The sequence below is a fragment of the Erinaceus europaeus genome, chromosome 6 (genome assembly GCF_950295315.1).
Source record: "Erinaceus europaeus chromosome 6, mEriEur2.1, whole genome shotgun sequence".
Lineage (NCBI taxonomy): Eukaryota > Metazoa > Chordata > Mammalia > Eulipotyphla > Erinaceidae > Erinaceus > Erinaceus europaeus.
In genome coordinates this window covers 46,773,470-46,786,531 of record NC_080167.1, presented here as the reverse complement: position 1 = coordinate 46,786,531, position 13,062 = coordinate 46,773,470, and the positions used below count along the sequence as shown (strand labels likewise).

The 13,062-nt window shown below is 45.9% G+C and overlaps 1 protein-coding gene across 3 annotated transcripts in view; it reads right to left on the bottom strand.

Annotated features, from left to right (window-relative positions):
* Window positions 1–3,146: 3,146 nt before the first annotated feature.
* Window positions 3,147–13,062, bottom strand: part of GATA3 (GATA binding protein 3) — a 28,148-nt gene continuing 18,232 nt past the window's right edge. For all 3 annotated transcript variants that reach the window (XM_060192136.1, XM_007534300.3, XM_007534308.3), the window contains exons 5-6: window positions 9,194–9,319; window positions 3,147–4,932 (exon numbers count right to left, since the gene is read on the bottom strand). In XM_060192136.1, the coding sequence (XP_060048119.1) occupies window positions 4,648–4,932; window positions 9,194–9,319 (411 nt within the window). In that variant the 3' untranslated portion in view covers window positions 3,147–4,647. The remainder of the gene's footprint in view (window positions 4,933–9,193; window positions 9,320–13,062) is intronic.

Below are 13,062 nucleotides of genomic sequence, written 5' to 3'. Positions count from 1 at the left end.
AACTGGGATCCTCAGGCCAGTCCTTGTGTTTCATGCCATGTGTGATTAATCCGTTGATCTGCCAACCGACTCCCTGTCCCCCACTTCTTTGAGGATGTCCCCATCTCTTCTCATCAGCCCTACAACACCACCCCCGCCCCACACTATCAACCCCAGGGAAATTACCCAGTTTCTGTAGTTCTTATGAAGGGGAATAACAGGTAAATATCACCTCTGTAAGGATGAGACTCTAGAGTCTTGCTTCTCTATTTCTATTCTTCCTTTATTTTTAAAGTCACTTGAAGTGGATTTCAACCCAGACTCTCAGTAAGGGTTTGCTGAGTAAATGAAAAAAAGAAAAAAGAAAGAGAAAAAGAAAAAGGGGAGTCGGGCAGTAGCACAGCAGGTTAAGCGCATGTGGCACAAAGTGCAAGGACTGGCATAAGGATCTCAATTCGAGCCCCCGGCTCCCCACCTACAGGTGAAGCAGGTCTGCAGGTGTCTATCTTTCTCTTCCCCTCCCTGTCTTTCCCTCCTTTCTCCATTTCTCCCTGTCCTATCTAACAACGATGACATCAATAACAACTACAACAATAATAAAAAGCAAGGGCAACAAAAGGAAAATAAATAAATATTAAAAATTTAAAAAGAAAGAAACTCTGGAATTTGTTAGGATTTTTATTTGAGAACTTCCACTGTCAGCTACAAAAGAATTCGTAACTAGAAAAAAAGTACTCAATAACTATGTGGTGTATTCTTTCCTTTACCACTGGCATTTTTCATGCTAGAGAAAGAGAAAGAGAGGATCCCAGTCTGCACATGTATTTTCCAAAGTCATCTTATATGGATGAACTAATTTAACTATTTCAAAAGTGCGGCAAATGAATCAAAAACTAAACAAGGGCACAATTTACTCAGAAATATCTGAGCTGTATTTTAGACCTACAATCCTGTTCTATTTTTTGAGATTAGATCCTCTCTGGTATTCCTCTTCCAGTTCTGTGTGTGTGTATATATATAGATATAGATATTATAATATATATAACATGTTATATAATATATATATTTCAAATTAAGTTAAAATAGAGAAAAGAACTACTAATGAGGGGGAGGGTCTAAAGAAGAAACTGAACTGCTGTTATCGGATTTTTTTAAACCTTCGGCATAACCTTCTAGAAAAAGCTTCGGATGCTAAGTCCGTAGCAGGGAGGCCATTTCTCTGAAGGAATTGGGCCAACTAAGTCAGCATGGCCACAGTACCTTAAAGGAAATGTAGCTGGAGAACTGAGTTTGGGATTTTTCTCCCAGTGCCCCCCACCCCCCCACCCTAAGAATGTCAAGAATTTGAACTCCCTGTTCTTCAAGGTGAAAGGGCACTAACTCAAATCTGTTCATGAGGGGAGAAAAACGCAAATCCCTAGAAACACAAAGTATACCAGCACCTCTCCCTCAGGTGGTCTGGCAAAAGAGCAGTTGCCATTGGAGTGTCCAGGGTCACTGTGGAGCTTCCACACTGGGATGGCAGATCAGATCAGGCATTAGGAGCCAGGAGAACCTCCACCCGCAAGGCAAGTCATTCTCCACGCCTTCAGTTCAACAGGTTTCAGGATTGAAATGGTTGCTAAGAAAGGAGAGGCAATTCAGGGCTTTTCGTTTTCCTTTCTTTCTTTTTTAATTTTTTTATATTTATTTTCCCTTTTGTGGCCCTTGTTGTTTTTTATTGTTGTTGTAGTCATTATTGTTGTTATTGGTGTTGTCGTTGTTGGATAGGACAGAGAGAAATGGAGAGAGGAGGGAAAGACAGAGAGGGGGAGAGAAAGACAGACACCTGCAGACCTGCTTCACCACCTGTGAAGCGACACCCCTGCAGGTGGGGAGCTGGGGGCTCGAACCGGGATCCTTAAGTGGGTCCTTGTGCTTCTGTGCCATGTGCGTTTAACCCACTGCGCTACTGCCTGACTCCCTCTTTCTTTTTTTCTCTACAGCATTCCCACCAGCAGTGTAGAAGGATTCCTCCATCTTGTATGAAGCTTGAAGGGATCACATTAAGTGAAATGAGCCAAAAAGAGAAGGTTAAATACTGAATAATCTCACTCATAGATGGAACTTAAGAGACAAGGACAGAAAACATAAAGTAAAATGTGTACTAAATGTGGTGTATTGCACCAAAGCAAAAGATTCTATGGAAGGAGGGCAGGGCAGATGCTGGGAGGTAGGAGGGTTTGATGGTCCTAGTGCCTGATGGTGAAAAAGCATCTACATTGGGGATGAGAGTGCTCGGCACACACCTGTCATGGAGAGAGAGAAATTGTACCCATGTGTCAACAACTGTACTGTAAACCACTAAACCCCACCCCATAAAATGATTAAAAGGAAAGAAAGATACTATACAACAGGTAGAAGGAAGAAAGGGGGGGAAAGAGGGGAGGGGAGGGGAGGGGAGGGGAGGGGAGGGGAGGGGAGGGGAGGGGAGGGAAGGGAAGGGAAGGGAAGGGAAGGGAAGGGAAGGGAAGGGAAGGGAAGGGAAGGGAAGGGAAGGGAAGGGAAGGGAAGGGAAGGGAAGGGAAGGGAAGGGAAGGGAAGGGAAGGGAAGGGAAAGGGAAGGGAAAGGGAAGGGAAGGGAAGGGAAGGGAAGGGAAGGGAAGGGAAGGGAAGGGAAGGGAAGGGAAGGGAAGGGAAGGGAAGGGAAGGGAAGGGAAGGGAAGGGAAGGGAAGGGAAGGGAAGGGAAGGGAAGGGAAAGGAAAGGAAAGGAAAGGAAAGGAAGGGTGGTTATTCCAGAATTTGTAAGCATCCCATAATCACTTGGCTGGGTGTTACTTCCACAGCAAAAAAAAGTAAAGCACTAGAGCCAACCCAGAGGACTTCGACTGGCCACAGTTCTGTGAATTTCAGGGAGGAATCCCTTCTCAGCCCTCCTGTGAGAAGTTGGACCAGGAGGCAAGGCTCTAAAGCTCCTGAGGAGCCCCCCAACCCCAAAGTTTCTCCAGCCTAGGGAAAACTTCTCAGAGCCTCAGAGAACTCTGCAAAGAGGTCCCTCTGCTATACGGCCCACCTGGTGGTTGCCCATCAAGGGAAGCACATGCTTGCATGTGGGATGATTTTTTTTTAAATCTACTACAGCTGCCAAATTCTCTAAGAGCTTAGCCACCACTTTGATACCATGTACTTTGGTTGTTTTCAAAGGTTTCACTTTATTGTTATTTTTATCTTATCAATCCAACAGACTGTATTCAAGGCAGTGATCATGAATATACAACACAACAGGATCCAGCAGCCAAGCTGCTCTGAGGGGGCCCCACCCCATCTGGCTGGCCCCAGGCTGACATGCAGGGGTGGGGGAGCCCCATCCTCTGCTACCTTGTAGCACAGGCTGCTGGGGAGTGAAAACACAGATGCTGCTGCTCCCTTAGAAGCTATGTAATAATAAATATCATCCCCCCCACAAAAAATAATAATAAAAATATAATAGAAACAAAATGGGAAGGAAAAAAAAAAAAAAGAAGAAGCCCTCCACAGCACAACCACCTTAGGTCAAATGAATGTCAGCTAGTTTTATTCAACAACAAAAAAAAAAAGTGAGAGAAGAAAGAAATATTAAAACAAAATGAAAACCAGAGAAGCAGTTCTTAACACTAGCAGTAAATAAATTTGTACAGCCATTCCATCTGTATAATAGGATGAAATAAATCTACATCTCCTCTTGTTTTGGGTGTTTTGAATTATACATACAAACAACAATTACAGGGACTTGGTTCCCAAAGCCAGCAGGCCCAGAATGGAACTATCTGAGCATGAGGCTCTGAAACGAATAGAATCCCCTAAGCAGAGGCCCACACTAGGGACAAATGATTTGCTCACTGGACTTTTGGCTTGTTTGTTTGGGGTTTGCTTGTGGTTGTTTTTTTTATCTGTTTTGTTTTTTGTGAGGTTTTTTTTACATTTTTTTTACTTTTTTTGTTTTGTTTTGCTCGCTTTTTTCTTTTTTTTGTCTTTTTGTTTTTTTGTTTTTTGTTTTTAATGCATCCAATCACTGCAGCCAGCAGCAAGAAAACCAGGGAACTGGCAGTGTATGTCCATTTGGATGATCAGACCTCGTTTCTTCAGAAATCAATGCCCCCAACCCCCTTTGTCTCAACCCCCAGATCTCAAGAAAGGGGGGAAAAAAGCTTTGGCGTCCTTTGTGCCTTTGTGGACACGGCTTCCCCCCCCCCCCCCAGACACAAGAAAGTCTTTCAAGATGCACAGTCTTTCTTTCAATGGTTTAAGTTAGATGCAGTGTTCAGCATGTCGGGTTGGGGTGTTTTTCTTGTTCACAGCACAAGAAAGAGCAAGAAATAAAGGGAGAAAGAGAAAGAGAGACCCTGTTCGGTCAGGAGGATGAGTCTGCATGGCTTATTCACAAATGGGATCCGGATTCGGTGATTCAAAGGAGCACACAGACACCAGAAGGTGCTCCTCTACACAAGTGGCCAAGGTGCCAAATGCCATCCGTCCAGGGGCTGGTGGCAGTCGTGGGGGGGGGCGTGGGTACGAGGGTGGCCACTGTCTCCATCATCGGGGGTCGGCTTCATGATTCTGCTCCTGCAAAAATGCATGTGGGAGGGACTGGAGGGGCCTTGGCCTGGAGGCCTTGCAGCAGCGAGCGAGCGAGGGAACAGGCGGGGGCGCTACCCCATGGCTGTCACCATGCTGGAGGGGTGGTGGGGTCCAAAGGACAGGCTGGATGGTGGGTGCATGGGCGTAGGCGTGGTCAGCATGTGGCTGGAGTGGCTGAAGGGGGAAATGTGGCTGAGGGAGGACATGTGTCTGGACAGGGCAGCCGGGTTGAAGGAGGTGCTCTTGGGGAAGTCCTCCAGTGAGTCATGCACCTTTTTGCACTTTTTGGATTTGCTAGACATCTTCCGGTTTCGGGTCTGGATGCCCTCCTTCTTCATAGTCAGGGGTCTGTTAATCTAAACAGAAATCAATTTTTTTTTTTACTTTTTTTGTCTTCTTGGGGGCCTGCTTCCCATAGCACCCTACCACCACCACCACTTCCCACCTTTTCTGGGACCTCTCTCCTCCAGTCCCTTGGGTTGGGTCTAGGGTCTGACTGTCAGTCTCAATCAAGTTCATCAGCAAAGCTACTCGCTACTCATTCCTGTCCATTATCCTGAGGACACATGGAGGCCCTGGTGTCATGTGGAAGAACTCTGCCTTCTCAAGGACCACGTTCTAGAAACTCCAGCCTAAGCCTTATTTCTCTGCTCACAACAACATAACACTATGTCTTACTTCACTGTGATTTCCTTAGAGTATTACATGAGAACAGAAGCCAAGGAGGAATCTTCCAGAAGGAAATAACATTTGCTATACTCGTCTGCCAAATTTGTACGAGGATTTTACAACCCTGCCCAGTCATCAGCGTTGAGGGGATACATCTGTCTTCCTTGAGAAACGACTGCACCCCTTCTCAAATAATGCCTGCTTGTCTCTTGACCCTTTTGCAATGAGAAGTCCTCCAGAGTTTATAAGTTCTGGGGTCACATTTTAGTATCTTCCAGAAGGTCATCTCTGGCCCACTGTCATGGCAAGTACACATGACTGAAAGTTGCAACTTCTACCTAGTCCTGACTGTTCACTGCTAACCAGGTTCAGCAACCGACTCACAAGCATGTATTTCAGAACAACTTAAGGAGTCTGGAGTCCAGTGAAGGAGCGGGTACTTGTGCTAAAAAGTAAAGAGCAAGTGGTCTAGAAGATGGCTCAGTGGATAAAGCACTGGACTCTCAGGCAGGAGGTTCCAAGTTCAATCCCCGGCAGCACGTGTACCAGAGTGATATCTGGTTCCTTCTCTCTATCCTCCTAATCTTTCTCATTAATAAAAAAAGGGGGGGCAGGTGGTGGCACACCTGGTTGAGTGCACATGTTACAGTGCGCAAGGGCCCAGGTTCAAGCCCCCTGTCCCCATCTGCAAGGGGAAAGCTTCACAAGTGGTGAAGCAGTGGTACAGGTGTCTCCCTGTCTCTCTCCCTCTCTATCACCCCCTTCCCTTTCAATTTTTAACTGTCTCTATCCAGCAAATAAATAAAGATAAAAATTTAAAAATAAATAAATAATAAAGCAAAAACCTAATCTCTGGGTTCCTAGAGATGGCTCATTTTCAGTCTCAGGGGTCCACACTACACCAGCTCCCTCTTCTCCAAAAGCCTGCTTGTTTGTTTCTTTGTTTAGTAAATTTTCAGGGGATATTAGAATCAAGATCATGAACTGTACTAATCAAACCAAGTCCACTGCCCAGAAAGAGTCAAAAACAAATACATCTCAAAGCCAGAGCCACTCAAAAAATGGAAACTTGAGGTTTTCAGTCACCCTATCTCCAACTCCTTCAAGGAAAAGTATTCTCTCCCGCCAGGGTTCCAGGATAAGGAAAGAGAGGGGCTCCTATGTCTCCAGGGTCCATTTCTCTGCTCCAAAAACTAGAAAGTGACAGTGAAGGACGCAAAGGCCCAAGTGGCCAAGAGGAACAGCTGAGCCGTGTCCTGCCAGCAGCAGTGCCTCACGGAAGCAAATGAACTCTACTCCAAGGCCAAGACTGACCCACCCCCAGCCCCAGCTTCATGCCAGAAAGGTCAGGTGAGCAATGGCAGAGGAGCCAGAAAGTCCCACTGTCAGCAGAACATCTGGGGATCTCTTCTTCAAAGGTAGAGTCCAGATAAAGACAACAGAAGCAGGCGATAGGAAGCCACCGTCACAGAGAATCTTCCCCCAAGATAGTGTTTGAGACACACACTCTTTAGGCCCATATCTACATATTAATATCTACTTACACAGATAACTAGTCCCAACACCACCTAGACACACAGATACCAAGATAGGTAGCTATCTAAACACCTAGATAAGAAGGAAGAAACTATGCCATGCACAGGTATGGGCAGAGCTCAGCTGCACCAAAAGTGCTAATAGATGATTATCTCTATTGCCTCCTTTGGGGAATTCTCACTAAACCAAAGAGGACAGAAAACAGCCCCCTGGACCCCAGACATGAGCTTAGGAAGAGTAGAGTATGTTGTGAGGGGACAGGGAAGGGCTTGGCTTTTCTTCAGACACATGGGCCAGTGGGGAGGAGGTGGGAGTGGATAGGATGCAATCGTAATCAGATGATATCATGGCATCATGTTATGCATATACAAACTATTGTATTTACTGTCAAATGTGAAACATTAATCCCATTAAAAAATTTAAAAAGAAACATTTAAGCTAAAAAAAAATGTTTGAATTTGTGTTTCTATGGACTGAATTATATTCACTGAAACATGGCTCAGAACTCAACACTGGCCAGGTCTCAAACAAGAAAACCTTTGCTGATCACTGTCCTCCTCAAACCTGAGGTCCTTGACTGTATACAAACCCCCTTTCTTAGCTACAGCCCCCACCCCACACCGACCACCTGTGCCTCTGAGTCATCACGGCTCCACGTCAAACAGAATTAACGATAACATCTTTCCTACCTACGTCATGGGACTATCGGAGGTTGAGATGGAATCAAATAATATGACAGTTCCTTGAAAACCATGAATGAAACCCCCCAAATAATTTGACAGGCTGTGCCAACAACTAGGTAGGCAGCTTGTCAACTTGAATGGCCCCAGTCTTCCAGATTTTAATCACAAAATGGCTTATCTGTATGCATCAAGCAAGTAAATTTCCCCCAACTGAAAACAGGACTCGGAGTACACTACCGGTGAGTAGGAAAGGCACAGTCGTGGGGACCAGCCAAGGAGGACACCTCAACATGAAGAGTCAGCCACTACAGGGAAACTGAGCCACAGAGGAAACACCAGAGTCAGGGCCTTCATTCTCAGAAGAGAAAAAGGAACAGGGGAGGAAGTGTTCAGAAGTGGAGGTAGTGGGGGGAGTGGACCCCAAGGAGATCTCCAGTGACTGGAAAAATTCCAAGAAGGAGCTTACTCCCCAATCCCCAGTTCTTCCTGGGTGAGGCAAGTTCATGGCCAGAAAGACCTCAGCAAACATCACTGCCTGTTCCTGGTTAACCCCAAACACTGCCAGGGTCAGGCTGGCACAGGGACTTCCAGAGAGCCAACGTGCTGGGGTGGGGAAGGGGTAGGGGATAAATGGAGTAACAACCCTTCCTGGGAGTGGGAGTTCACGTCAATTTTGGGTCTTAGCAACTCCAGGTGAGAGCCCAGCAGCCAGAGCTGGTTCAAAAAAATGAGGGGGAAGCAAAACTTATTGTCAGGGCAAAGATCTTGCCAGATGGGAGGACCCCCAAATTTCAAGATGAGACATGACATAGCTAAACTGGGGAACTGGCTGGGAATCACTATCCAGCTTTGATGACAGAGAGGAGGGAACATGGGGGGTGGGGCACTGTGTCCCTTTGGGGACAGGCCTGTCAGGAGTCTCTGGGACACATATGTCAGCTAGACTCTACCTGACACCCTCATTTCAGGCCTCTGATACCCAGAGCCATATAAAATCCACAGCAGTAGTGAAGCCAAGAACTCCTAATCCTATAGCACAGAGGGGATGTGGGGGGAGGGGGGCAGAGCTCCCCATTATAATATGTAGTCCCTTTCTCTTTCTCTGTCTCACTCCCACTCTCTGGCTCTTTTTTCTGAAGATTTCATTTATTTACTAAACAGCTATCAAGCTGTCCCTCTAGCTTTGTGAAGACTATGGCGGGTGGTGACTATGGAGAAGAGACCCTTGGGTCTTTGAGAGGTCTGGTGACTCACACTCACCACCTACAGGTGTGAAGCTTCCAATACTGTAAAACACTGTGTGATCACAAATAATTTGTACAATCATTTTTAAATTATGTTAAATAAAAATTTAACAATCCAAAGCCTTGTTTATTAATGATGGAGGTGGAGAAAAGAGATACCAAAGCATCACTCTGGCATCTGGGATACCAGAGATGGAACTTGGGACCCCTGACACGTAAGTCCTGTGCTCTACTCACTGCACCATCTCCCCTACCCTGCCCTTTTTTGCAAGATTTAAATAACCAGAAAGCATCCAAATGTAACTGGTGACGCTGGGGAGATTATCAGAGGAAGAGCCCAGACATATGTGACTCCTGCCATCCTGAAGTTATCTTGGAAGGGGTAGGAGCTTTGGCTCAGGCCCTCCAGCCTGAGTCAGCCTTGGAAGCAGGGAAGCTGTCTACATGGAATTTCAGACCCCCACACACACACCCCTGACACTTACATTGTGGAGCTTGTAGTACAGTCCACAGGCATTGCACACAGGGTCTCCATTGGCGTTTCTTCTCCAGAGAGTGGTGGTGGTGGTTTGACAGTTTGCACAGGACGTGCCGGCCCTTCTGGCTGCCGACTGAGGGTTGAGTGACAGAGAGGAAGAGAGGAGAGGGTCAGACTCAAACAAACATAAGGTGTTATTTCTAAAACTCCACAGACAGGTTCAGGGAAAAAAAAAAAAAGGATCACGAGTCGGGCAGTAGTGCAGCGGGTTAAGTACAGGTGGAGCAAAGAGCAAGGACCAGCATAAGGATCCCAGTTCAAGCCCCCGGCTCCCGTGAAGCAGGTCTGCTGGTGTCTATCTTTCTCTCCCCCTCTCTATCTTCCCCTCCTCTCTCCATTTCTCTCTGTCCTATCCAACAACTACAACAACAATAAAAAACAACAAAAGCAACAAAAGGGAAAATAAACAAATATTTTTTTAAAAGGATCACTGAAATCAAAGCTAGCAAGTGGTCAGCATGAAAGCCCTCAAAATCCCCCAAAGCAGCCTCTAGAACATCAGAGCCAGCCCAGCCCAGAAGCCTCCAGACTGTGACTGGGTCAAATGGTCAGAGCTCAGCCTGCTGCCCTCCAGGACAAGGAGAAAAAGCCAAACCCCTGCAAATGACCTCTGTTCTAGAAAGTTCTCCCAAGATGTTTTCTTTTCAGGTGGCAATCTTGAATGAACCAGAATAACTGAGCCACTTTTTCAAACAGCCTTATTCACTGGGCATTTTCAATACAATAGCCCAGAACCTCAGCACTGAGCCCTGCTGTTGCTCCAGCAACACAGGAACAGGCCCCCAGCAGCAACCACAAGTGTGGTCCCAGGTGAAGGATGGCTGGCTGAATCAGAGAAGTGGGGTGCTTGGGGCCTCAGCCCCAGACACACACAGCCCACGCCTTCAGGCTCGGTCAGTTGGAGCCTGTATCCCTTGAGGTGACAGCCACCCACACATGTTGAAGTAGCTTTCAGTTCATGAGTCAAGCTTACAAGGATTGAGGCATGTACCACTCTCCCCCCCCCAGCTGACACCTCCTTCCACCTCCCTCTCAATATCCAGAGCAGGACGAGGCCAGCACACAGGGCCTCCCCACAGTGTCACCAAAGCATCATGCCACTCCCTCTTCCCTCAAAGGAGCCTCTCCTTTCCTTTGTGACAGGTCATATAAATGGAGAAGATGACTGGCAATTTATTCCATCCAAACTGAAAAAGAAATTCTAGAAAGCTTCTGAGAGAGATGGGGTTTGTGTGGGTTGGGGAGTCACTTTAAGTGGACACTTGTCTCCATGTCTTGCCTCCAAACCAATAAAAGTTAAAATGTCACTGCCAAAGGTTTCTGTCCCTAGACTCAAAACTATAGAAGAAAAGACAGAAGAATAAAAAAGGACTTGACTGCTCTTGATCTGCAATCCAGAAAATTCTAACATGGCCCTGAAAGACCTGAAATGGAACTTCAGGAATCCCAGTGCATTTTTCCTGCAAATGTTTTCAGACAGGCAAAGTTGGACCCAGTGCTCAAAGCTGACACATACAGAAACCCAGTGGCCATTTCAGATTAATCAGGCTGACTCCTTTCAAAGCCACAAAATTGCTCCCCAGATATGTTCATCCTGCCTCTGGTTCAAAGAGCAGAGCTATGACATTGGGCTACTATGTCTGCTCTAGTCCTTTCTCCTGTTCTGCATTGTAAGATTCTAGCACTGGAGAACAGTCTTTCTCTATCATAGCTGAAAAGGCTCTCTCTCTGGCTGTCCATTCAGGACAGTCTGTGGACCCCCCCCCTTTCCATGCCCAGACCCCCCCCCCCCGCCACAGGAGACGTGATCATTTGGGATGTCTCTGTGGGTTTTGCCAATTTCTTTCTTAGAAAGAAAATGAGGTATCAAACTAGCACTGTTAAAGATTTTCTATAAAGCAAGCATTATCTAAATCAGGGCCCTTATATGCAATGTATCCAAACAGAAGAAACTCCAGCACTGAACTTAGACCAGTTGCCATATCATCTCCCTGTATTTTTTTTTTCCTTTAAAAAGAATACTAGGGAACAAAGCACAAAAGACAGCTCACTCTGTAGAGCACACTAGCATGTGCGATGACTTGGGTTCCAGCCCCTGTCACCCCATAGAAGCACCAAACAAAAGGGAGGCTTCATGGGTAGTGGACTAGTGCTGTGCTATCTCTCCTCTCTCTCTTTCATCCTCTAGCTGGAAAAAATGAGTTCACAGGAGCAGTGAAATCTTGTAGGCAGGAAGCCCTGGCTCATGTGATGACCACATAAACACAGACTCAGAATCTGTCTGCAGGCCAGTGTGAATTTATACCAAAGCCCTAAAAGTCTGCGAGTGTCTGGTTCACTAGCAGGAGACACAATGCATTAATAAAACAAGATCCTCAGCCACTTATGAGACATATGACAATCCCAGATTGTGGTGGGGGATACCACGGTTCTTCCTCCCCTCCAAAGCTTTCTTATCTCTCCTGCCTGAGTCTATCCAGTGTCAGATCCACATCATGGGAGAGCCAGCCCCACCTGAGCTGGGCAAGTATAAAGGAATCTGACATATGCAAAGCAAAAAAAATATATATATATATGATCAATAGGGGCAATGGAGCTGGGCAAAAGAGAAAGGAAATAGTGGAAAGAAGAAGAAAAGTTCTAGGAGTTCAGGAACCAAACGCATCAAAGACCATAATCCTGACATAACTCCACAGCTCTGAGTTCTATGGAACTAAAAATAGAAAACCACCTAGAACAGATGAATAAGAAAGAAAAGGTAGCTTCAAAAGAACTCAGAATTAAAGGAGATTCTTACTCAGAATTCTAGAACCATACTATGAAAGGTGACTGAAGGCATCATGTAAAATGCAAGTGGGGCCCTTATATGTGATCCATCCAGAAAGAAGGACACCAAAGAAATGTCAATCAGTCCGTAGTCTAAGAAACTTTCACCTCCTCTCTTTTCCACTCCTTATTTGTCTGCCTTAAAAGTAAATAAGTAAATAAATAAAAGCAATCATATGGGGAGATAATAGGACACTTTGCATGTGCGAGGCCCCAAGTCCCAACCCCTCACACCACAGATGACAGAATCATGTTCTAGCTCCCTCTTTCTCTTCTTCACTAGGAAGAAAAAAAAAAAGTAAATCCAAAATAAAAGAGATAGCTTAGTGGGAGCACATAAACTTCTATGCCTGAGGTCCCAGGTTCAAATTCCTGCACTGCCACATGAAAGAGTTCAGCAGTGCTCTGGAATGTCTCTCTCTCTGTCTCTCTCTCTTTTTCTCCCTTTCTCTTTCTCCTAAACAACTAAAAACAAATAAACCTGATGAGGGGGGTGGGGAAGAGCTAAGTCTATTAGCACCACATCTTATTTTAATAACCAGAGTTTTCCTCGAAGTTTCTGTCTTTCCCCCTTTTCTTACCTCTCCCTCTCTCTCTCTCTCTCTCTCTCTCTCTCTCTCTCTCTCGCCAGGTTCTGAATGATTCAGACATTCTTTTGTGTTATGATCACATTCGTTCTATGCTAATACCTCCAGCCATTTTTTCCCCCTTTCTCAAACACATCTTGTTCTGATGTGTTCCAGCATCTCGCTGAGCATCCTGGGGAAGCTGAGTTTTGCTGCAGACATCTCCAGCATCAGAAACCTGTCAGCCTTTTCCTAGGAAGTCAGCTTTGCATAGGAGAGAAGAAAACCCAGCTCTAAGCTCAAAGAGAGAGTAGTCCACTGAGAAAGCTGAGGCAGGGGGCAAAGAGCAGAAAGAGCAAAGCTGAGGATGTCAAGCACTATTCACAGTGGTCTTCAAACCTAGAAAGACCTTTCTCCTCCTTGT